Raw genomic sequence first — 25,544 nt, 5'->3', positions numbered from 1 at the left:
GAAAGGTCAAATATGATTGGGCTCTAAAAGGAGATAGCTACTTACGATTATCTATATTCCACCTCTTCATCCCACTAACACCTATGCAACAAAGCAACTACACTATTTTTTTAAAATCCATTGCAGATTGATCTAATTTTAGTTGAGAATTTTTATATACATTTTAATTCCAATTGTATCTATACTAGAGGCCTGATGCATGAAACTCGTGCACGGGGCAGGGGAAGGGGTCACTCAGCCCGGCCTGTGCCCTCTTGCAATCCGGGACCCCTTGCTCCTAACCACCCGCCTGCTCACTCCTTACCGCTTGGCTCGCAGCTCCTTACTGCCCGCCTGCTCACTCCTTACCTCTTGGCTCGCCACTCAGCACTGCCATGGAGGCGGAGAGGTTCCTGCCAGCTGTGAGCCCAGCTTCTGGTTGAGCGGTGCTCCTGCTGTGCGAGTGCACTGACCACCAGGGGGCAGCAGCTCCTGTGTTGAGCATCTGTCCCCTAGTGGTCAGTGCGCGTCATAGCAACCAGTTGTTCTGGTCGTTCCGCTGTAACAGTTGCTAGGCTTTTATAGAGATAGATTATACAAAACAACTAGACGAATAACTTTATCTAAAGAAATTTTAAATTATTTAAATTTTTTAAAATATATTTTATTGATTTTTTACAGAGAGGAAGGGAGAGGGATAGACAGCCAGAAACATCAATGAGAGAGAAACATCGAACAGCTGCCTCCTGCACACCCCCTACTGGGGATGTGCCCGCAACCAGGGTACATGCCCTTAACTGGAATCGAACCCGGGACCCTTCAGTCCGCAGGCCAAAGCTCTATCCACTGAGCAAGTGCCCGGCAAACTCATTAGTCAAAAGAGCCAAATATCAACAGTACAAGGATTGAAATTTCTTTTGAGAGCCAAATTTTTTAAACTTAGACTTCTTCTAACGCCACTTCTTCAAAATAGACTCGCCCAGGCCGTGGTATTTTGTGGAAGAGCCACACTCAAGGGGCCAAAGAGCCGCATGTGGCTCACGAGCCACAGTTTGCCGACCACGGCACTGAGCCAAACCAGTTAGGGCTAAATTTTTCTTAGTAATTTCTTTCGTGAGTTCAACCTTTTATCTAATTTATCTAAATGCTAAGTTAGCATATGAGTGCTTACAATATGACAGGAACAATGTTTAAGATATATTATCCCATTTAATCCTTATAACACTTTGAAGACATATAAAAATTATTTTTTAAGTCAAGAGAAAAAATTTTTGATCATGTAATCTTTTCAAAGAACTTTATTAGGATGTTTTTCACATATTAGGAAAAAGCTTATTTGCCAGTAAAAGAAATATATTTAACAACACAAATTAAAAACACCAAAGAGAATTTGGCATCATAACTTGGATAAACTCCAGAGTTCCTGGTTTCCAGTTCTTTTAAACTACACTCTCATGTAGTGCTCAAAGCTTTCAGAAATACCAAATTCAGTCACTCCTGAAATGATACATAATATCACTGAGACTACTTACTCCTTAATTTCTCCTATATGCACACTTATACACTAATAAAGTCCACCAAGCATAAATCTTCCCCTTGATATAAGAGAGATTAAATTAAATATGATATACAATATTTATTTTTTTGGAAACCACATTACTGGTACCAAAGCAGGGTAGAACACATATGTTACTAATGAAAGAACCAGTAACTCCTTTTCTACTTCAGATGGCTTCAAATGTTCAACAATTATTTGAAGAATTTTACATACAGGCTAACATATAGCCCATATTTCTTTTATGAGAGAAATGTGCGAACAGTTCCCTTAATTATACCCCTGCAAATAGGGCATTTTCTTAGGGAAGGGGCACATTCCTGGCATACTACTAGATGACCACAAGGAATGAATACAATAGAAACTTCTTTGTCCATGCACACTTTACAAGTTCTTTCTTCTTGCAACCTCCGCAATTGTTCTTCCAGAGACAGACCTAGTAACAAAAACAAAAAACTTTAGCGAAATTGAATTTCTATTTTAGTTCCCATTAAATAAATGAGTAATAATTCATGTTGGTCTTAAGTCTTCGTTTTGTTTTACCTGAAACATCTTCTGTTGGAATATACTTCATATTCTTTTCCACTAAGTAAAGAAAATATACAAAAAAACATCATTACCAAATACAGCACTGCTTAACCTACTACCTATCTGTTTTACCTACTATCTATTGAATAACATAGATTTTAAATATATATTATCAGAAAAGATTTAGCCCTACTACTTGGGCAATAAAAGACCAGTTTTTTAGAACATGTTAAATTATGGAGCATAGTTTGCTAATTGGATTTGTTTACTTTTTTGTCAAATACAAAGATGAACATAATCCCAAGGATTTCTAAAACAATTTTACCAAAAAACTCACCAAATAAGTTCTTATATAATGTAGAGTCAATTTCTTTTAGACAGTTTTTGAAGATGTTGGCTGCAGCATTTCCTTTAACTAAAACAGTATCAATCAGTTCTCTTGCTTGTAAAGGTATCTGTGTTTTTTGTTTAATTATATCATGTTCTTGTTTATTAATTATATTGGCCTTTAGAAGATTATCCAGGATGGGAAGCACACAAGTCAACTGTTGAAAGAGAGCCATTCTATTCTTCCGAATTAATGACAAATCATCTTCATTTTAGAAAAAAGAAAGAAAAAAAATCCATTAGATTTTATACTGCTCCAACTAAACCTATACCAACCCTATAAGCAATTTAGGCACTAAATAAATAGGAACTTGAAAAAGAAGGGCAAATTTACTTGTTTGCACATTAATGTCTCTCCCTTGAAAAACTCCCAGAAGATTTTGCTAAGGCACATTATATAGTGTACACAGAGTCTTTGTTTGTGTCCCTTTCTTAAGTCAATACATTTATATGTTTAGAAGCCTGCTTTTCTTTTATTCTGTTGAAAGCAAGCAGAGAATGTTAGAGGATAGTAAAAATTTCCCACTTCTGTTCTTTCCCACATGGAATTAATAATACACGCTAACTTCTACTTGTATTATATCACTTTACTTTTTTAAGTTTTTAAATTTTAAGAATAGTTGGTATATAATCTTATATTTGTTATATTAGTTTTAGGTGTACAACATAGTGATCTGACAGTTTTATACCTTAAAATGTGATTACCCCACTAAATATGGACAGAGAACATAAAAAGACATTTCTCCAGAGAAGACATACAGATGGCCCGAAACATCACTAATCATCAGGGAAATGCAAGTCAAAACCACAACGAGATACCACCTCACACCAATAGGATGGACATTCCAAAAAGTCAACAAAGAACACATGCTGGCGAGGATGTGAAGAAAAGGGAACCCTTCTGTCCTATTGGTGGGACTGCAGATTGGTGTAGAGTCCATGGAAAACAGTATGGAGAGTCCTCAAAAAATTAAAGATATTGCATTTGACCCAGTAATTCCACTTCTGGTATTTTGAAAACGAAAACACTAATTCAAAAAATATATATCACTTTTACAAGCACTTTTATATAAACTGTCTTATTTGATACAAAGATTCTGTCAATTAAACAATGTAGGTATGATTGCTTCTCATTTTAAAATAGGAAGACTCAGAAAAAAATGAGAACCTGTCCAAGGTTACAGAAACAATCAGCTGCAGACCACGGTCTCCTAGTATTCTTTTCAACTCCATGCTTATGAAGCAGTACTGTAGACCTCCTTTATCTGTGGTCTCATTTGCCACTGTTTCAGTTACCCACAGTCAACCATGGTCCAAAAATAGTGAATGGAAAATTCCAAAAATAAAAAATTTTTAAGCTTTAAATTGTGCACCATTCTGAGTAGTGTGATAAATCTCACTTTGTCCCAGCTGGGAGGTGAAAAATCCCTTTGTCCAGTATATCCACACTGTATTCTCTACCCACATGTCAGCCACGAGGTTACCAGGTTGACTGTCATGGTATTGTAGTGCTTTCAAGTAACCATTATTTTACTTTAAAATGGCCCCAAAGTCATTCACATAACTTTTATTATAGTATACTAGTAGCCCATTTGCAGGAAGAATCCTGCAAGCGGCTGCTGCGGCCGTTGCGGCCACCGCGCCTGCACCCTCGCGCCACTGCAGCCCGCCCCACCCCGCTCCGCCACACTCCGCCCCGCCCAGGCTTTCCCTCTGGCAGCCACCTTGCTTTCCGCTTTTCCTCCCTCTTCTTTCTAAGTTGTCTTCAGTCTTCACTCCTCCCTCCCTCCGTGTATGCAAATTAATCGCCATCTTTGTTGGATAATTTGCACACTCGCCCTGATTGGCTGGTGGGCGTGGCTTGGGCATAGTGAAGGTGCAGTCAATTTGCATATTACTATTTTATTAGGTAGGATTGTTATAATTGTTTTATTATATTATTAGTTAATGCTCTTAATCTCTTATGTGCCTAATTTAAAAATTAGACTTTATGTATAGGAAAGAAACATAGTATATATGGTTCAGCACTATCTGCAGTTTCAGGCATCCACACTGGGGGTCTTCAAACATATAGCCTGCAGATAAGGCAGGGACTATTGTACTGCATTGTTCAAGAGTCTGAGCTGTAAAGTCAGGACAGATATAGATCCCAGTGCTGGCCTAGCCACTTACTAGCTATGTGCCCTAACCTCCAGATTCGTTGGTTTCCTTATCTGTAAAATATAACTGTACCTCCCTCAACAGGGTGTGAGAATTAAATGAGATAATATACATACAATATTCAGCATAATATCTGGTACATAGTTAGCTACCAACATCCTATCTAATAAAGAGGAAATATGCTAATTGACCATCATACCCTCACAAAGATGGCGACGCCCATAGCCAATAAGGAGGGAATATGCTAACTGACTGCCACACCCTCAAAGATAGTGGCACCCAGTCCCCTTAGCCCCGCCGGGGCAACAGGTGTGCAGCACAGCCAGGCCCTCCCCCAGGAGTCCCTCCAGAGTCCTGCCTCCAGAGTCCCTCAGTCCCCTCAGCCCCCCAGGGCCAGCCCAAGGCACAGGCAAGCCTCGGATGGCAGCTGCCCAGCCGCCCAGGGCCACCCGAGGCACAGGTAACCAGGGCCGGCCGAGGCTTGTGCTACCGACAGTGGCAGCAGCAGAGGTATGATGGGGGCGTCGCCTTCCCCTGATCGCCGGGTCGCCTCCCACCCCTGAGGGCTCCTGGACTGTGAGAGGGGGCAGGCCAGGCTGAGGGAACCCCCTTCAGTGCATGAATTTTCATGCACCGGGCCTCTAGTTATTTTATAAATGTCTATATCAATTTTTTAAAAACTGCATATGAACCAAGTCTAATCTTTTTGTCTAAATGTTTTCTCCTTTAACCTCAAATCAAATAAAATCCAGTTAAATTTTCTAAATTTATGGAATATGAGCATGAATTCCTGAGGTATTTTTCAAGAAGTTCCTTCTTCTAGTGTTCCAATCACCATATTTAACTGCCTATTTTCAGCCTTAAAAAAAAATAATACATCTTTTCATTTATAAGTTTAATGAGAAATAAGTATGAAAAGTGAATTCTATTTTCCTTTCTTTAGAAATAAACAGAAAAAGGGTCTTCCAATCCAAATACCCCAAGTGATACTATATATGCAACCTTTACCTCTGCTAGCTCTTTAACCCTATTTTTTGCATCCTAGTTTCCACAGCTAGTCTATAAACTCCTTGAGAATGAGCACCATGACTCCTATAGGTGTTCATGTTCAAGAAATATTTGTTGAAGAAATGATTACTCAAGACTTGTTTTGGGAGTCTGAGACTTAACATAATCTGATGAATACCAAAATCAGTTCCCTATCTTTGGGTTGGACAGGGGCTTCTCACCAAGCCCTAGGATTTTATCATCAGTTCTATTTGTTGTATAAGTATCGCTTACAGGATTACAGCGTCAAATATCATATTACGACTATGATTTGAAGGAACTTAAAAGAAGAGAGAGAAATAAGACCTGCATTCAACTTTAAAAATTTGCTTTTTCAGAACAACTTAAACTTGTTATAACAAATAAATAGAACTGAAGAAGGGTTAAGCTAAAATCCTCTGATTAGCATATATCAAGGAATCTTACTGGAAAATAAACATAGAAAAAAGGTATAGTCGATAGTTGTTAAGTAGAGTAGTCCACAGTCCCCAGTGGAGAAGGGGATGTGCAGTTTGGAAATGACTGGAGGCTGCTACCAGCAGGTAGTGGATAGATGAGGATACTAACTTTCCCGTGACATGTGAGACAATCCTGTGAGCCCCACTGGGAAATAATGCAGTTTTCTAGCATTCCCAAATACCTGATGCCATTTCTTCCGTTTGTCTTTCTTTTTCTTCTTGTCTGTTTTCATCTTCAGCATTAAGAAGTGCTGACACAATATCATTAACTGTTTTGTAATTCTCTCCAGTTGTTAGGATTTTACTCTGAACTGTCTGTTTTACCAAGCTTCTACTGAAGCCCATTTCCAAGGCAGCTTTCACCACTGGTGTATCCATCATGACCGCATCTTCTGAAGAACTTTCTCCAGGTCCAAAATGAACAACTATTTGAAATGACATGTACCAATGTTAAATTCCACAAATATAAAAGTATGTAGGAAAACGTCTATGACACAAACTTTACTCTCACATTACTTATATCCTGGTAAGAGAGATGAACTAGACGCACTCATTACCTATAACTCCAACAAAGGTTTAACTTGATCAGGATCAAATGAGTGTATATGATATGCTGTACTTTTTAAGAAATACCACTTCCACTTCCCAGGCTACATTCCAGACCTACTTAAAGAGAAAATAGGGATGGGGCTTACAAATCTGTATGTTTTTAAAATTCCCCAAGTGATTCTGATGTACAGTCATATTTAGAAACCAATATGCTACACAAATTTAGAAGTGAGAAATTATCTCACTTCAGCCAGGGAAGTTGGGGAAATCAACAAAGACTTCATGGAAAAGTGGCATTAGAGCTCTGATTTAAAGAAACAGAATCTAAAGATATGAATAGATGAAGCAGAAAGAATAACAAGTGAAGACAGGAAGTATAGTAAAATGGAATGCTGGTTCACCCAAAATATGTCTAAAGACATAAGTAAGTATGATAAAAGAAGTAAACAGTCATATGATTTCAGAAGTGACAGATGCTCTGAAGAAAAAGCAATGTAAGGTGATTAAAACAAACTAGGAGGCAGGAGGACACTTCAAATAAGGTAATCAGGGAAGCATTTTCTGATAACAGGATCAATGCTAGCCAACATGACACATTATGAAAATTACAGCCCTCGCCGGTTTGGCTCAGTGGATAGAGCATTGGTTTGGGGACGGAAGGGTCCCAGCTTCAATTCCGGTCAAGGGCACATGCCTGGGTTGCGGGCCCGGTCCAACATGCAGGAGGCAGCCAATCAATGATTCCCTCTCATCATTGATGTTTCTACCTCTCTCTTCCTCTCCCTTGCTCTCTGAAATCAATAAAAATATTATTTTTTTTAAATCTTAAAAAAAAAAGAAAATTACGAAAACATTAATTCTTCAAGATGCTTTACTGCCATCTGCTGGAAAACTGTTATAATACACACTAGAGGCCTGGTGCACGAATTCGTGCACATTGAAAGGAAATTAGAAGGTGGCCGGCAGGGCAGGACTGGGCAAGACAGGCCAGACACACCCTGGAGCCAACATTCTTGGCCAGCCGCACTTGGGGCAGCGTTGGGGCTCGAAGGGCATCTGTGGAGTGAGCAGGGGGGTCCCTCGGCCTGGCCTGGGGGGATCGGGGCAAAACCAGCAGTCTGACATCCCCTGAGGGCTCCTGGAGTGGAAGAGGGCACTCTGCAAAGTTGCTGTAGCTCGGCAGCTCCTGCATTAAGCATCTGCCCCCTGGTGGTCAGTGCGCGTCATACCTACCGGCCAGTTGGCTGGTCATTTGTTTAGCCTTTTATATATCCTATATAATAAAAGGGTAATATGCAAATTGACCTTAATGGCAGAACAACCACTGGACCAGTCATTATGAGGCACACTGACCACCTTTAGGTCCCTTTCCATGGCCTGCAGGCTCCGATCGCCAAGGGGTGGAGCCGGCGAGCAGGCGGGAACAGCTAATCTCTCAGTACTTTCCCCCAGCACCCCGATCACATGTGATCGGGAACCTGGGGGTGGGTGGCGGGGGGGAGGGGCAGGGTTACTGCAGGCAGCTGGGGAAGATTGCCAGGCCTAGGGACCATACCCGCATATGAATTTCATGTACCGGGCCTTTAGTATAGATATAAATATACAATGGCTACCATGTATGCTGTGCTCCCTTGCTCAAACATATGTGGAAGCCCTCTCTGAAGAGGTAACACCAGAACAAATACTTTAGTGATAAAAAGGAGTAAGCTATGGGAATATCTGAAGAAGTCTTCCAGGCAAAGAGAAAAGCAAGTATAAAACCTTAAGTCAAGAGTAAAGCTTGATACAAGGTATATTCAAGAAACAGAAAGAAGGTGGTGAAAGTCAAGAAGGAGGAGGATGCCCAGATTATAGAGCCTTGTGAGAAGTTTATATTTTCTTCTATGTTTGCCAGAATATTCTAGGAGGGTTTTAAGCAGAGGAGTGATAAAACCTGATTATTTTGTTCCCCCAAAAGATAATTCTGGCAGTTTGGTGATAAACTTAAATGAGGTAAAATGGAATCAGGGAGATCTGTTTGGATATTATAAAAGAAGATGATGGCAGTCTGGATTAGGTTGATAGGGATGGAAATGGAGAAAAGTGGTAAGATTAGGGACATATTATAAAGGTAGAGATGAAAGGACTTCTAATTAAACATATAAGGTAAAGAGAAGAATCAGGAATAAAGCCTAAGTTAACTTTTTTTAAATCTTCACCCCACGATTCGTTTTGCATTGATTGCAGAGAGAGAAAGGAAGGGAGAAGAAGGGAGGGAGGGAGAGAAAGGAGGGAAACATCAATGTGAGAAACATCGATCAGGTGCCTCCCATACACATCCTGATTAGGAATCGAACCTGAAACCTGGGTATGTGCCCTGAGCAGGAATCAAACCCAAGACCCTTCGGTACATGGGACGACACTCTAACCAATTGAGCCATACCAGTCAGGGCAGTTTTCTGAGTCAACTTTTGACCTTAGTAAATGGGTGCCGTTAACTGAGATGGAGACAACCAGAATAGGAGCAAATTCACAGGATGAAAGAAGGGAGCAAATGTTATAGCTAAGTAGAGATTTAAATATGTAGTTGGACAAAATAGCCTGAGTTTTGAGAGGTATTCCATCATTTGAAGGTTTGAAAAAGGAGTAGTCATCACAGGAGATTGTCCATGATCAACCAGGGAAAAACCAAGAATGTGGTGTCTGGGAAGTCAAGAGTCAATGTCTTAAGGAAGATGAAGGACAGTGATGTTAGCAAGACTGCCAAATAAGATGTCTCTCACTCATATTCCCCCACCCCACCCCTACCCCATCAACAACAGGAATCCATCTATGAACTAGATGTGGGAGCTCTGAGATCCTGTTCCAGCCCCTCTCAGCTATGTTCCAGAGCCAGATTATGAAATCTTCTAATAGTCTAAGATCAAGGAGAACTGTTTTGAGAAAACAAGCTTGGCCCGAGACAGCTGACTCACTGACCACTATCCCATCCACAGACCCAAAAACATTTTCATACTGCTCAGGACTTGGCTACAATCCAACTTAACTTGATCCTGTCCCCACCATACACCAAGAAAATGGAGAGGAGCCACGCCCACCTATGCTTTGGTCTCAGCTGTGGACACTGAAGCTGCCTATGAACCAGATCCAGCCATGGTCCAGGAACCTGCAGGTAAGCCTGTCAAACTATAGATTCTGAAAGGGCCTTGCAACTAGGTTCCAACCCATCCCAGCTGCAGTCCACAAATATTCCTGCTGCCACAGGGACCCAGCAAGCTACATTCCCAACTGAGCAGCTGGAGATACTCAAAGGGCCTGACACTCAGCTCCAGTCTCTCTCAGCCACAGTCCACAGCAGTACTGCTAGCGCAGGGACCTGGTGGGAGACACTCATGTCTGCATTCCAGGAGACCCTGAAACAACTCCCAACTCTCTACCTACATTAGAGAGCAGTCTAATCCAAAAAGAGACCTGGTAGGAGACATGTCCATCTGCGCTTCCAGAACCAGGTCTACAGACCTCTATCTTCTTTGAACCTGATAACAGCTCTGGGGCTCACTTCCAGCCCCTCTCAGCTATGTTCCAGAGCCAGTCCTGTCCATCAAGAGACAAATCCAGTCACCAGACAAGAGCCCCTTCCTCCCTGCAAGGACCTGAAGGGAGCCACATTCAACTGTACATCTGGTAACAGGCCCACTATCTACAGCCCAACTGAACAATGTACTAAAGTCAGTCCTATCCACCAAGGGACCAGATAAGATCTACACCAGCCTTAGCCTGTAGCAACAAGTCCACCAACCATGGATAGCACCACAGACCCAGCAACAGCCTCATAACAGCTCCAACCAAGCATGATCGCAATCCAGAGGCAATCCCATCAGCCAGGGGACCCTAGAGAAGAAAGTCTTTACCTGCCAAGAGCAGTCTATAAAGAGTTGTTTGCTCCTTCAAGTGCACAGACACCAAGGAAAAGTTATATGTATATCATCCTAATCAGGCAAGTATCACACCACCAAAGGAAACTAATAAAGTTCCACTAATCAACTCTAAGAAATGGAAAGCTATGGTTCATCTGACAATTATGACTTGCCTGACAATTAATTTAAAATAATCAATTAAAGAAATTCAAGAGAACAAAGACAGACAACTAAATGAAATGAGGAAAACAACACATGAACAAAAATTAGTTTAATAAAGAAAGAGAAACCATAAAAAAGAACCAAAAAGAAATCCTACAGCTGAAGAATAAGACGGAACTGAAAAATTCAACAGAGAGATTCAACAACAGACTTGATCATGCAGAAGAATCAGAGAACTGGAAGGCAGATCATTTGAAATTAGCCAGTTATAGGAACAAAAAACAAAACAAAAAAAGAGAGATTAAAAAGACTAAAGAAGGACTATGTGAATTATGGGACACTATCAAACACATGAACATTCACATCATGGGTGTCGCAGAAGAAGAGAAAGGAGGAAAAAAACGTACTTAAAGAAATACTAAGTGCTGTCGAGGATGTGGAGAAAAAGGAACCCTCATGCACTGCTGGTGGGAATGCAGACTGATGCAGCCACTATGGAAAACAGTATGGAGTTTCCCAAAAAAATTAAAAAGGGAACTCCCATTTGATCTAGTAATCCCACTTCTAGGAATATATCCCAAGAAATCAGAAACAGCAATCAGAAAGGATATATGCACCCCTATGTTCATAGCAGCACAATTTACAATAGCTAAGATTTGGAAACAGCCTAAGTACCCATCAGCAGATGAGTGGATTAGAAAACTGTGGTACATCTACACAATGGAATGCTATGCTGCTGTAAAAAAGAAGGAACTCCTACTATTCATAACAGCATGCTAAGTGAAATAAGCCAGTTGGAGAAAGATAAATATCACATGATCTTACTCATTTGTGGAATATAAAGAACAACATAAACTGATGAACAAAAATAGATCCAGAGACAGAGAAGCATCGAACAGACCGTCAAACTTCACAGGGAAGGTAGGGGAGGGTGGCGGGGGAGTAATAGATCAACCAAAGGACTTGTATGCATGCATATAAGCATAACCAATGGACATAGACACTGGGGCAGTGGGGGTATGTCCTGGAGGGTGTGGGAGTGGCCGGGGAGAGGTCGATGGGGGGAAAAGGAGACATAAGTAATACTTTAAACAACAAAGAATAAAAAAATATACTAAATTTTTTAAAAAAAGAATGAACAGCTGAAAACTTATCAAATCTTGGGAGAGTTATGGATATCCAAGAACAGTAAGCTTAAAAAACTCTAAGCAAGATCAACCCAAAGATTACTCCAAGGCACATATTCAAAATATTAAAGGTCAAAGACAAACTTATTCTTTTAAAGAAGCAAGAGAAAAACAATTTCTCACATAGAAGGAATCCCATAAGGATATCAGCAGATTTTTCTGCTGAAATCATGCAGGCCAAAGAGTGACGTGATATATCAAAGTGCTTAAAGATAAAAACCGTCAACCACACAAAACAGTCCTTCAGAAATGAAGAGGTAAAGACATTCAGACAAACAAAAGTTGAGGTAGTTCAACAACATTAGACCTGCCTTAAAAGAACTGCTAAAAGGATTTCTTCAAGTTAAAATGAAGGGACACTAAGTAACAGCCTAAGACATATAGAAGTAAAACACTTAACTGGTAAAGATAAACATATAGTCAAAATCAGAACACCCTGAACTGTAACAATTGTGTATAATTCACTTTTATCTCTAGTATAAAAGTTAAAAAACAATCATATCTATGGCTACAATGATTTGCTAATGTGTTAATATAAAAAGATGTAAAAATATAGCATCAATAGTGTAAAATGTGGGGTGAGAAGTAAAAGTGTAGTTTTTGTATATGGTTGAAAGTAAATTGTTAGCCGCTCAAAACAGTCTTATGTTTCATGTAAGCCTCATGGTAAACATAAAGAAAAATTAATCAAAAAGGAAGATAGCAATGAACTAAGGAACTTGAAAAAAAAAAAAAACAGTTAAAAATTATAACCGTAAGTCCTTTAACTATCAATAATTACGTTAGCATGGCCGGTTTGGCTCAGGGGTCAACCTATATGAACCAGGAGATCCCAGTTCGATTCTTGGTCAGGGCACATGCCCAGGATGTGGCCTCAATCCCTAGTAGGGGGCGTGCAGGAGGCAGCCAATCAATGATTCTCTTTCATCACTGATGTTTCTCTCTCTCTCTTCCACTCCTTTCCTCTCTGAAATCAATAAAAATATACTACTAATATTAATTACTTTAAATGTAAACGGACAATTCTCTGATCAAGATACACAATAGTTGAATAGCTTTAAAAAACCAGGATCCAACAATATACTACCTATCAGAGACTCACTTCACCTTTAAAGAAACAGGCTGAGAGTGATGGTACATAAAGAGATATTCATGCAAATGGTAACTAAAAAAGATGAGGAGTAGCTATACTTACATCAAATAAAATAAGACTTGCAGTCAAAATCAGTAACAAGACAAAGAAAGTCATTATAGAGGGGTCAATTCATCAAGAAGCTATAACAATTGTAAATATATGTGTACCAACATTGGCGTACATATATATTTAAAGCAAATATTAACAGAACTAAAGAGAGAAATAACAATAGCAGGGGGCTTCAATACCCCACTTTCAACACTGGATAGGTCATCCAGACACAAAATTAACAAAAAAATAGTGAACCTGAGTAACACTATATACCAAGTGGCCCTAACAGAAATACACAGAGCACTCTATCCAATAGCACCAAAAACATTATTCTCAAACTCACATGAAACATTTTCCATGATAGATCATATGTCAGGCCACAAAACAAGCCTTAACAAATTTAAGAATATTAAAATCATATCAAGTATCTTTTCTAAACACAATGGTATAAAACTAGAAATCATTAACAGGAAGAAAATGGAAAAATTCACAAATACAAGGAAATTAAACAACACACTCCTGAACAACCAATGGATCAGGGAAATTAGAAAATATCTTGAAACAACCAAAAACACAACATACCCAAAACTTAGAGGATGCAGCAAAAACAGTTCTAAGAGGGAAGTTTATAGCAATAAATGCCTGCATTAAAAAAGGTCTCAAGCCCAGCTGGCGTGGCTTAGTGGTTGAGCATCGACCTGTGAACCAGGAGGTCATGGTACAATTCCCAGTCAGGGTACATGCTCAGGTTGCGGGCTCAGGTGTACTGGAGGCAGCTGATTAGTGATTATCTCTTGTAATTGATGTTTGGGCTCTTTCTCCCTCTCCCTTCCTCTCTGAAATCAATAAAAATATATTTTTTTAAAGTCTCAAATAAACAACCCAACTTGAAACATCATGAAATTAGTAAAATAAACTAAGCCCTACTTTTCAGAAAGAAGGAAATAACAAAGATTAGAACAGAAAAAAAATGATATAGAGACTATAATGAAAATAGAAAAAAAGAAACTAAAGTTGGTTTTTTGGAAAGATAAACAAAATGGAAAAACCACAGCTAAGCTCATACAGACAAAAAGAGAAGGCTTAAATTATAAACAGAAGAGAAGACATCACAAGAGCAACACCAGAAACCCAAAGGATCCTAAGAGACTACTACGAACAACTAACACTAACAAACTCAATAGTCTGGATGAAATGGATCCATTCCTAGAAACATACATCTTACTAACAATGAATCAAAAAGAAATAGAAAATGTGAGCAGACCAAGAACAACTAAAATGACTGAAGCAGTAATCAAAAACCTCCCAACAAAGAAAGACTGAGAGCAGATGATTTCACTGGTGAATTCTACCAAAGATTTAAAAAAGATTAATGCCAATCCTTCTTAAACTCTTCCAAAAAGTTAAAGAGGGAAAACCCCAAATTCATTTATGAGGCTAGCATTACCCTGATACTAAAGCCAGATAAGGACACTAAATGAAAGAAAACTACAGGCCAATATCCTTGATGAATACAGATGCAAATGTTCTCAACAAAATACTAGCAAGCAATTAAACAATGCATTAAAAGAATCTTATATCTTTTTATATAAGGATTCAAGGATGGTTCAACATATACAAATCAATAAACATGATAAACCACTTTAACAAAATAAATAAAAAACATGATCCCCTCAATAGAGTCAGAAAAAGTATTTGGGAAAATTCAACCCCTTTCATTTATCATGAAAGCTCTCCTGACAATACCTAACATCTAGCCCAGCCTGTGTGGCTCAGTGGTTGAGAGTCGACTCATGAATCAGGAGGTAGAGATTCGATTCCTGGTCAGGGCACATGTCCGGGTTGTGGACTCAGTCCACAGTGGGGGAGGGAAGAGGGGCAGGAGGCAGCTGATCAATAATTCTCTCTCATCATTGATGTTTCTATACCTCTCTCCCTCTCCCTTCCTCTCTCTGAAATCAATAAAAACGTATTAAAAAAAGAAAAAGAAAACGACAAACCTAACATCTAGCCCAATTTCTAAATCAGATATGAACTAGGTCTTTTCAAATATGCTGGCTTATAGCAAACAACTTTTCCTCCTTGGAGGGCTTATTATTTGCACATTTCCTTGGTATTCCTTTAGCTATTTGTTATGGTTGTTTTTCTTTTACATGTGTCTTATCTCCCCACTTGGAATGTCAGTACTTTAAGAAAGATTAGTATACTTCTAAAAATCCTGACAATGTCTTGAATCTTAGTACACTCATTATTTATAATTAACTTCCAGCCTTTTTTTTCTATGACACCAAAAATCCTTTGTTTACATACTTTCGTTCCCAACATTCTTATAAAAATTCCCATTCCATATTTAAAGTATTTTCATACATACTGGGTGGATCAGCATTTTCATCTCCAGGAGTGTCTGAAGTTGACAACAGCTATGAAACATAAGAAAAATTAATAGGTAAAATAAAAAATTTCAAACAGCCTGCACAAAGCAACATTAAGATAAGTTTTCTGTAAATAATGTACATACTCTTTGAAAACTGGAAAATTTACATAATACTTTGCTTGCCGTGGCCAGTGTGGCTCAGTTGGTTGGAGCACTGTCCTATGCACCAAAAGATCGCTGGTTCAATTCCCAATTAGGGTGCGTCCCCAGGTCACAGGTTCAATCCCCAGTCGGGGTGCATGTGGGGGCAACTAACAAATGTTTCACTTTACATTGATGTTTCTATCTCCCTCTCTCCCCCTTCCTCTCTCTCTAATATCAGTAACATATTAAAAAATAATTCTTCACTTTGCTTTGTTTTACCTTAATCATCATAAAAATGTCCTTAAACTTCACCTACTTCCAAATTAGAAGTCAAGTATTTCTCTAGTTTCAGGAAAATAAGAAAAAGTATTAATGATTTATCATTCCTTTTAGAAAGTCATATTTAAAATGGACCACTCTCAGAGTTTCCAAACTCCAGACAATTATATTTTCTTTTCTGGAAAAGATGGAGGAGACATTGAGGATCCTCCTCCAACTTACTACAAATTGTACAGTAGTATGTTGAGTGATTTCCAAAAAACTAAAAACAAAAGACAACCTTCTTTATAACCCCTTAACAAGGTAGTTAAAAAAATAAAAATTAAAGGTATTAATATGAATAGAAAACCTGTAACTATACCTGAAAAACAAAGGTAACAATTACTTCTAAAATTATTTTTGCAATTATTATTTAGGAGAATTCAATGTTGTCAATTATAAAAATGTATTTACCTGTTCAAGAAGATGAGGATATCTGGCTTGAATCTCATCAACGAACCCCTGTCCTTTCATGAGTATTAAGAACTCACACCTAAAACATAGAGACAACATTTTTTTAATTGTTTTAGATCAAATATATAACCTGATCATTCTAGAAAAGAGGCTTTCATACTTTTTGTACCCCATAGTAGAAACACTTTACATCACAATGTAGCATACATACATACCTAACAGAAACAAAATTCTCAAATATTAGAACCTTACTATGTGCTGATGCATTCTGATATTTTCTATTTAGATCCTTTAAACAACAATAAAAGGGTACAGATCTACAAAGGAACACAAACTGAGGCTTGAAAAATGCTGTTCTAGACAATTTGGCAGTTTAACATAGTTTCAGAAACTGTAATACAGAATTCCTAAAATGTGATCTTTCATAATATAATAACAGCTAATCTTTCTCTAGTGTCCACTCTTCCATTCATTTAAAGCACATATCCACCCTCCAAAAAAATACTGAACCAAATATTTTCATATATAATGTGACAGTGTTTTCCAAGTACTCAATTTTCAAATTACTAAGATTTCTCAAAGGTGTTCCAGGAAGTTCACATAACATCTGTTTCCATTTCATTCCTTTTGTTTTTCAACAAATAGTGCTAGACAACTAGATATCCATATGCAAAGAGCAATAAACTTCAACCTATTCCCATACTATATACAAAAATAAAATAAATCATATATGTAAATGTAAAATGTAAAACAGAAGAAAACGTAAGAGAAAATCTTTTTGTCCTCATGTTAGGTACCGAATTCGTAGATAAGAAACCAACAGCATATCCACAAAAGAGAAAATTGATAAACTGACATCATCAAAATTAAAAATGTCTGTTCATCACTGTTAAGAAAATGAAAATCCATGGACTGAAAGTTTGCAAAGCACATCTAATAAAGCATTGTATCCAGAGTATATTATGAACTAGCAAAACTTAATTTAAAAAAAGAAAACTTAAAAATGGGCAAAAGATTTGAACAAACACTTCACCAAAGAAGATGTATAGATGGTAAATAATCAAGTAAGAAGCTCGTCACCATTAATCAATAGGAAACGCTAATTAAAATGACAGTGAAATGTCACTATGTACATATCTATTAGAATGGCTAACATAAAGTATGTAAAGTATGTAAAACACCTGGAGGTCTCATACCATGCCAGTGGAAATTTAACATTTAACAATTTAGCAGTTTCTTATAAAGTTAAAACAAAACTTGCCATACAACTCATCAATACACTTGGACATGTTTACCCAAGAAAAATGAAAACATGTGTCCACAAATGTTTTATTAATGTTTAGAGTGGCCTCATTCATTATTGCTCCAAACTAGAAACAACTCGAATGTCCTTCAATTCTGGGTAGAATGAGTAAAGATCATATGCATGCTCAGGACTCAAGGAAGTTTATCAACCAAATAACAGACTTAGTTGTTACTGTGTTTTGATCTTTATATAGTTTTAAATTATTTTCATCCTGGGACTGATTAATTTATATTCATAACGATTAAAGATAGGAAGTATAGCCCTAGCTGGTTTGGCTCAGTGGATAGAGCATTAGCCTGAAGGGTCCCGCATTCGATTTCGGTCAAGGGCACGTACCTTGGTTGCAAGTTTGATGCCCGGCCCTGGTTGGGGCACATGTGGGAGACAACCAATCAATGTATCTCATATCGATGTTTCTCTCTGTCTCTCCCTCTCCCTTCCACTCGCTCTAAAAATCAATGGGAAAATATCCTCAGGTGAGGATTAACCAAAAAAATAAATTAAAAAAAATAAAGATAGGAAGTATAATAAACTCTGCCCCATATTTTCCACTTCTCCAATGAACTTGATGAGGACAATTTTCGGGTGTCTTATTCACTGTTATATCCCCAGCATCTGAAGAGTATCCATTAAGCACCCAAATATTTGATAAGTAAGTAAACTGTGTTAAAATATAGTGATAACAATTATTTATTTTGGTTTTTCATTTACTAAGATTGAAGATTACCCACAATAGAAATTTGCTGTTTTCAGAAGTGTTTACAAAAAAGCATCGCTAAGATCTTTCCGTTATTTAACTATTTAAAGCAAAACACAAGTTACAGAAATAAACCAAGACTTTGTTTTGTTTTGTTTTATAAAGAATAAAATGTAGCAATTCAAACACTGGAATTAGAAAGCTGTTCATGTCTTTTTCACACAGTATAGTCAAATTTCAAGTTATATGTACACAATCCCATAGAGTTGAACATAATTATTTAAATTTCTGACAAAACATGCTTTTTCCTACATAAATTACAGTATTTTCTGGCGTATAAGATGACTTTTTAACCCAGGAAAATCTTCCCAAAAGTTGGGGGTCTTATATGCCGGAAAATACGGTAACCCACCCATCATTTGGCAATAACTCACTTTAATTCTAAATTGTAAATACCGTATTTTCCGGCGTATAAGACCCCCCGACTTTTGAGAAGATTTTCCTGGGTTAAAAAGTTGTCTTATACGCCGGAAAACACGGTATTTAAATAAAATATATGTCACTTTTTAGAGGGAAAGTCAAAATTATCTTGACATATTATAGTATCCTACCTAATAAAAGGGTAATATGCAAATTGACCGCACCTTCGCTATGCCCAAGCCATGCCCACCAGCCAATCAGGGCGAGTATGCAAATAAACCCAACCAAGATGGCTACAGCCACAGAGAGCAAGGTTTCCCAGGCAACAGAGGAAGCCAAGCTTTCCGCATGCCCTTGCCAGGCCTAAGCCTACACTCAAGCTACAAAATTTCAATTATAGAAGGTAAACAAATTCAAACAGAATGGCGGCAGCCACGGAGCTGAAGAGACCAGGCCAGGGTTGCCCGCGGCAACAGAGAAAGCAAAGCTTTTCGCATATCCTGGCCGGGGCCAGGCCTCTGCTTAAGGCTACAAAGTTTCAATTATAGAAGGTGAATTAACTCAAACAGAAATGGCTGCCGGCTGTGGAGCATGCAGGAGGCTTGGCTCCGCTCCAGGCTACAAAGTTTCAATTGTAGAAGGTAAATAAATTCCAGATACCAGGGCCTCCGCTTGGGTCGCCAGGGGGCGTGGCCGGCCTGCAAACCACCACAGGCCCCTTGCTCAGGCCGCCCCACGCCCCAAGGGAACCCCCACCCTGATCTGGGACACCCTTCAGGGCAAAGCAGCTGGCCCCCACCCATGCACCAGGCCTCTATCCTATCTAATAAAAGAGTAATATGCAGATTGACCATCACTGCAACACACAATATGGCTTCTCCCATGTGGTCAAAGATCCTGCCCCCATGTGAACACAAGATGGCCACCACAAGATGGCCAGCAGGGGAGGGCAGTTGGGAGGCACCCGGCCTGCAGGGGAGGGCAGTTAGGGGTGACCGGGCCGGCAGAGGAGGGAAGTTGGGGGCAAACAGGCTGGCAGGGGAGCAATCAGACTGGCAGCAGAGTGGGTAGGGGGTAATCAGGCTGGCAGGCAGAAGCGGTTAGGGGCAATCAGGAAGGCAGGCATGCGAGCAATTGGGAGCCAGCAGTCCTGGATTGTGAGAGGGATCCCAATTTGGAGAGGGTACAGGCTGGGCTGAGGGACACACACCCCCCTCTGTGCATGAATTTCGTGCACCGGGTCTCTAGTCCTATATAATAAAACCCTAATATGCAAATCGACTGAAAGGCGGAACAACTGGTCGCTATGGTGTGCACTGACCACCAGGGGGGCAGACGCTCAATGCAGGAGCTGCCCCCTGGTGGTCAGTGCACTCCCACAGGGGGAGTGCTACTTGGCCAGAAGCCAGGCTCACGGCTGGCGAGCACAGCGGCGATGGCAGGAGCCTCTCCCATCTCCCCGGCTAAGGACCCTAAGGGGGATGTCCGACTGCCAGCTTAGGGGAACAGGCCTAAGCCGGCAGTCGGACATCCCCATCAGGGTCCCGGACTGTGAAAGGGCATAGGCCAGGCTGAAGGACACCCCCCCCCCAACCCCCGGGTGCATGAATGTCATGCACCGGGCCTCTAGTTAAAGATAAAATTTTAAACACAACTTTTAACAATGTATTGGGCCATACTAAAATATTTCTCCAATTTTTTTTTTATCTTTACATAAAAGTGACAAAAGGACTTTTTAATTTCCTGAAGAGTTTCCAAAGATTCCTCATATTGTGAAAGGCACTCACAGGTCAAAACATTATCTACAGTATACAATTCCATTTATAAGAGGTACCTACAGTAGTCAAATTCATAGAGACAGAAAAGTAGAATGGTGGTTGCCAGAGGCTAGGGGCCAGGTAAATGCTGAGTTAGTGTAATGAGTAAACTTTCAGTTTAAGAAGATGAAAAAGTTCTGAAAATGATGGTGGTAATGATTGAGAAACAATGTGATTGTTCTTAATGCTACAGAAAGGTATACTTAAAAATGGTTAAAATGATAAATTTTATGTTATGTATATTTTACGCACAATTTTTTAAAAAAAATCATTTAGTCCAACTCCCTCATTTTACAGAAGAGGAGAGAAGCTCAAAGGCATCACACAATTTGTTCAAGTTCACATGGTTACTCAATAATACAAACAGAATAAATTTCTAATTCTATTTCCACTAACAACAATGCCTCTAAATTCTTTCTAAAAATAGGAAATACTGCTAGAGACAGTGACCAAAGGAGATATGTCACATATCACAAGATGAAATTGTGCAGAAAAAAGTTATTTACAATTATAATCAGACTTAACAATCAGATTTTATTATATGCACTCTTATTATGAAATATTTTATTCATAAATCCATTTTATGTCACTAGTTTTCCTTTCCCCTTCTTACCTTTTTCTAACTTATGTTCTTATTGTTCTATTTTATATATCTTTAATCCTTAAGTCTCCTTTAGAGCAAAATAGGAAATAAAGAAATGAAATGTATGGCCGCCATAACTGTAAATGAGTCAAGTTGAACTATACCGTGAATACATGACTTACAAAAGAAAAATGCACAGAACATTCTACAACATTTCAATCAAAATAATTAAAGTTCAAATTGGAAGTTTTAAAAGGCTCCTTCCCCAATAGCATAAGAGAAGCTTTGTTATATTGAGATGTAAATTTAACCATGCCAGGATTCCTACTTCTTTAAGCAGTTTTGCGTAGAAATACCTTTAAAAACAATTACCTTGGAAACCACTTGGCATGTTCTACCCATGGGTCATCTCCAGATTCCCAACACCTTAAGCCACCATCACAACAAAAGCATTTGACATCGTCGTTTCGACCTAAGGAAACAAAAGACTAAAATTAAACACACACATGTTCTCATATGTCAATTAAAATGAACTAGATAAAATGTAGAGCTATGTAAGTTTCTTACCCACATAATAGAAACCAGCACTTGCAAGCTGCTCAGGTTGAACTGGAACATTAGAAGGCCAGTACATAAATGTTCTCAGCCGGGCTGCATGTGTCTGCATGCTCAAATTTGAAATGCTAAACCTCAGTGTGTCTAGAGAATTCTCCAAAAATGGGCAGTTGGGGAAATGTCTTCGGTGTTCTGACATAGCATCATCCTTTGGTTCCCAGTTACTTAGTTTCCCACCACAAGCAAAGCAGGCTACCCTATCTCCAGGTCCTATGTAATAAAAACCAGCTCTTGCCAATTCTGATGGTGACAAAAAAGTTAATGGCCACAGGTGGTAAGTAAGCAATCTGGCTTGTTCAGTGCTCATTGCATAACTGTACGGGTTAGTCCTCAACGGGGAGAAGTCTTCAACTGCTCTAGAATGAATAGGGTTTGATGAAAGGTTGGGATAAGAACCACTGAATGATCCACGTTGTTCCAAAGTAGGAGATAATGAATGTGTAAAACTGTTTCTCATTGGAGAAGTATTCTTAAAGGTGGATTCCAAACCAGTAACAGAAACCAGATTCTGAATAAAGCTACAGCTAGGATAGAGCTGTTTATGTTTTTCAATAGGTTTGTCTCCTTGTTTCCAGTTATCCAGCATCAGGCCACAACAGAAGCATTTGACCTTGTCATTCACACCAGTGTAATAAAAACCAGCGCGAGCAAGACTCCTCTCTGAGACAGGAACACCAGCGGGGAAAGTCGAATACGTAGACATTCTGTAGAGTTCACATGAAAAGTCATATTTCATTTTGTGTTTGTTGTCAATTGTCCAATTTGACAAGACCGTACTATCTTCCATTATAATCCTTTTTGATATGAGTGACTTGGGACAAGTCGTTGGGAGGTAGTTTTGTGCATGAGTGATTTTACTTTTTGATGGGCAAAAACTTTCACATGAAATTTCTCATCTCTTCACACTAAATTAGATTTTTACTATAAAAAAAGAATCAAATGATAGGCGCCTACTTAAAATTCACTACACCTAGTTTAGTGGATTTACACCTACGTTTACACTTGGGTAGGATGAATATCCCTCTATATTACCAAGATACTCTGTAGTACTCTTTGGGATTATATTAACTCTTCTAGGTAACTCAGATGCTATTAAGTCATTATTTAGTGTAATACTAATATAATGACCTGAAAGAAGTTGATACACTTCTGAAAATATTTAAAACTAATTGACTTTTAAAGGAGGTTTATATTCCCAAAGTTCTAAACAACTACAGAATACCTAAGTTTGCTTTTGGTTGTAACTACAAAGTCTGGTTATCAGGCCAATTACTGATTATGCTATAAAAAGAAAAAACTTTATGCAGGCTTCTTTCTCTACAAGCACGTTAATATAATTTCCAAAAATAAAAAAATCTTATTTTAGTCTAGTAAACAAGAATTAAAGTCTTCATATGGTCACATTATCTAAAGGCTAATTCACACAACTTATTATCATAGTATTTACTTAAGTGGATTATATTAGTTTCAGATAGTTTTGGGGGACATCAATACCCACAAGCTTTGTTGAACTTACTCCTGTTATACTGTATATGATGTCAAATGAAATTAATTTTGCTTAAAGCTCACAAACTAATTTTTCCTTTGTTAATTATTGTCTATATGTTTCCATTTCCTGCAGCATCATTATGTTGTTTTTCTTCCTAACTCTGCATACCACCTTATTATTATGCTTGATCAATTGAAGGTATTTTCTCTATAAACTTTACTAGTTAACCATAAAATTTCCACAGCAGAAACTTTCTACTCTGCATTTAAAAATTAACCTGTCTTTCATTTAAGGATCATGCACCTATATCATTCATTTTGTAATTACAGATAAATACATTTATCAAGGTAACAGCTTGTCCTTTGTAGTATTATAATAAATGCCTAATAAAATACTGTATTACATAATGTACCAGTAATTAACTTTACTATTATTTCTGAAAACCCTTCATATTTAAAAAATATAATTCATACACAAAATTACACTCCACAGAGTTCAAGCTATATCCCTTTATAAAGTTTCTGGGTCTCCATAATGGGATTTATTACTGCAGCAGAAAAAAATGAGGGGGAAAAAGTAGTCTCTTCAAAGCTGTAAATCTGGAAAGAAAAAAAAAAGCTATTTTAGAAAACTATTTTCATAGTAAAGAGCATTTATACACTAGCATTCAATTTACTCAATAAAGTCTAAAAATGATTTACACTTTAGAAAATACATGTTAATTCCAGCAATTTGTCACAAAAACTTTCTAACTGGGAAAGCTTTAATGAAAATAAATGCAATACAGATAGGCCCCTTAGCACTAAGTACAGATCTCTATTTTTAAACATACAACTTTAAAGACAGATGGACATTTACTTAGATCAAAATATTTTGTCCTTGGTCTCCTCCCTTTTTTTTGGTGACAACTTTTAATAGTTTAAGAATTTCCCTGGCAAAAGGAGGCAGTGGCCAAAGAGAGACACCCACCAGCAACAGAGGAGCAGTAATTAAGACAGTAACGTGTGTGTTTTTAATGCCGAGTCTCTCCAGGACTAGGCAAACCGACCAGGTAAGAGTGAAATGCACCAGGAATTCACGAATACAAACCTCTACACTCCACCAATTCCCTCCCAATCCTAACGCAACGGCAACAGGCAGCACCTGGAAACCAGAACGCGGCACAACGGCCTGGGAAGCCCTGGCCTCGGGACCCGGACCACTTGCACGAATGCTTCCGTTACAGCGGGACTGGACAGCCCACCGTTAAACTATAAACTTTCATCCACCAGCACCGTACTGTGTGTGAATCCTGACCGCTTTCATGCAAACTGCAGCTGGGTCGGGGGATAGACTGGGAGAGGAGAAAAAAGAGCAACTATGGGATTTACCCATCCATTTCCCGGGGCTGTTCTCACAGCACACAGAAGACCAGCAAAGCGGCGGGGCGCAGCGGAGACGACGCGAAGTGTACCGTCTCGCCGCCAACAAATGTCTTGGTTCCAACAAATTTAAAAGGTTAAGTTTAAAACCCTGCAAACGCTCTGGGAGAAAACGTCTTTTCTTGCTCAAAGTCTAAGGGCCGGAAAAGTGGGCGGCGCCCAGAGCAGGCAGGCAACCAGGTCCATTTTTACACATTATTTTCGACTGCAGGTCTTGGGAGTCCGAGCTTCCGAATTAAATGAGAGCCTGGGCGAGAGCAGGGAGCGCCCGGGACGCCCCGCCGCCAGGCTGTCTGCCCTCGGGCCGCCGCGGCTCGGGGACGTGGGCCCCGCGCCCCAACCCGCCTCGCGCGGTCCCCGCGACGGGCGCACTCACCTCGGTGCCGGCGGCGCCCACGGAGACGGCGCGGCCGCCCTTCGGCCTCCACACCCGCAGCAGCGGCGCCCACGCGACGTGCAGCCCTACCGGCTCCGGTAGGCTCCCCCGAAGCCCACCCCCGCCCAGGCCGGGCCCACGCCGACGCACGGTGACGTCAGCGCGCCCGGCGGGGTTGCGTCACCGCCGGGCGCCGGGCGCCGGGCGCCGGGGAGTCTGCGGTCGGAGGGCGGGAGTCCGCGCGCGTTCCGCTGCGGTCAGTGGGTCAGCCGGCGGCAGGGAGAGGGCACCGTGCCCAGCAGCCGGTGTTTCGGGGTTTACCTCGAGGTTTGAACGCTTTTGACCTTTTCCTTCTCCCTGGGTCCCTAACATTCTCCCGAGGGGGACGTGACACACCGTGACCCGGAGCGTTTGAATCTTGGGAAATCCTGCGGAAACGCCCCAGCGCGGGGGGTGGTTTTGCGCCTTTTCCCCGC

The 25,544-nt window shown here is 39.6% G+C and overlaps 2 protein-coding genes across 3 annotated transcripts in view; one reads left to right on the top strand and one right to left on the bottom strand.

Annotated features, from left to right (window-relative positions):
* MMP20 (matrix metallopeptidase 20) overlaps positions 1 to 21,527 on the top strand; it is a 208,031-nt gene extending 186,504 nt beyond the window's left edge. The window contains exon 3 of the transcript XR_013814415.1: positions 19,819 to 21,527. The gene's annotated coding sequence lies outside the window, so the exon portion shown is untranslated. The remainder of the gene's footprint in view (positions 1 to 19,818) is intronic.
* BIRC2 (baculoviral IAP repeat containing 2) lies at positions 923 to 25,298 on the bottom strand. Of its 2 annotated transcripts, XM_079788730.1 has the most exons (10): positions 25,069 to 25,298; positions 23,745 to 23,870; positions 21,735 to 22,486; positions 21,540 to 21,639; positions 16,345 to 16,423; positions 15,466 to 15,514; positions 6,297 to 6,539; positions 2,400 to 2,654; positions 2,078 to 2,119; positions 923 to 1,970 (listed from the first exon to the last, which is right to left on the bottom strand). In XM_079788730.1, the coding sequence occupies exons 3-10, from the start codon at positions 22,483 to 22,485 to the stop codon at positions 1,777 to 1,779; spliced, it is 1,713 nt and encodes a 570-aa protein (XP_079644856.1). In that variant the 5' UTR covers position 22,486; positions 23,745 to 23,870; positions 25,069 to 25,298; the 3' UTR covers positions 923 to 1,776. The 2 variants fall into 2 exon arrangements, with proteins under 2 accessions (XP_079644856.1, XP_079644855.1); XM_079788729.1 differs by having other exon boundaries at positions 924 to 1,970; positions 21,735 to 23,870; positions 25,069 to 25,297.
* Between the last annotated feature and the right edge of the window lie 246 nt (positions 25,299 to 25,544).

Source organism: Cnephaeus nilssonii, assembly GCF_951640355.1.
Source record: "Cnephaeus nilssonii genome assembly, chromosome: 13".
In the NCBI taxonomy this organism is placed as follows: Eukaryota; Metazoa; Chordata; class Mammalia; order Chiroptera; family Vespertilionidae; genus Cnephaeus; species Cnephaeus nilssonii.
The sequence above is the reverse complement of the archived record's forward strand: the minus strand, read 5'-3'. Positions and strand labels throughout refer to the sequence as shown.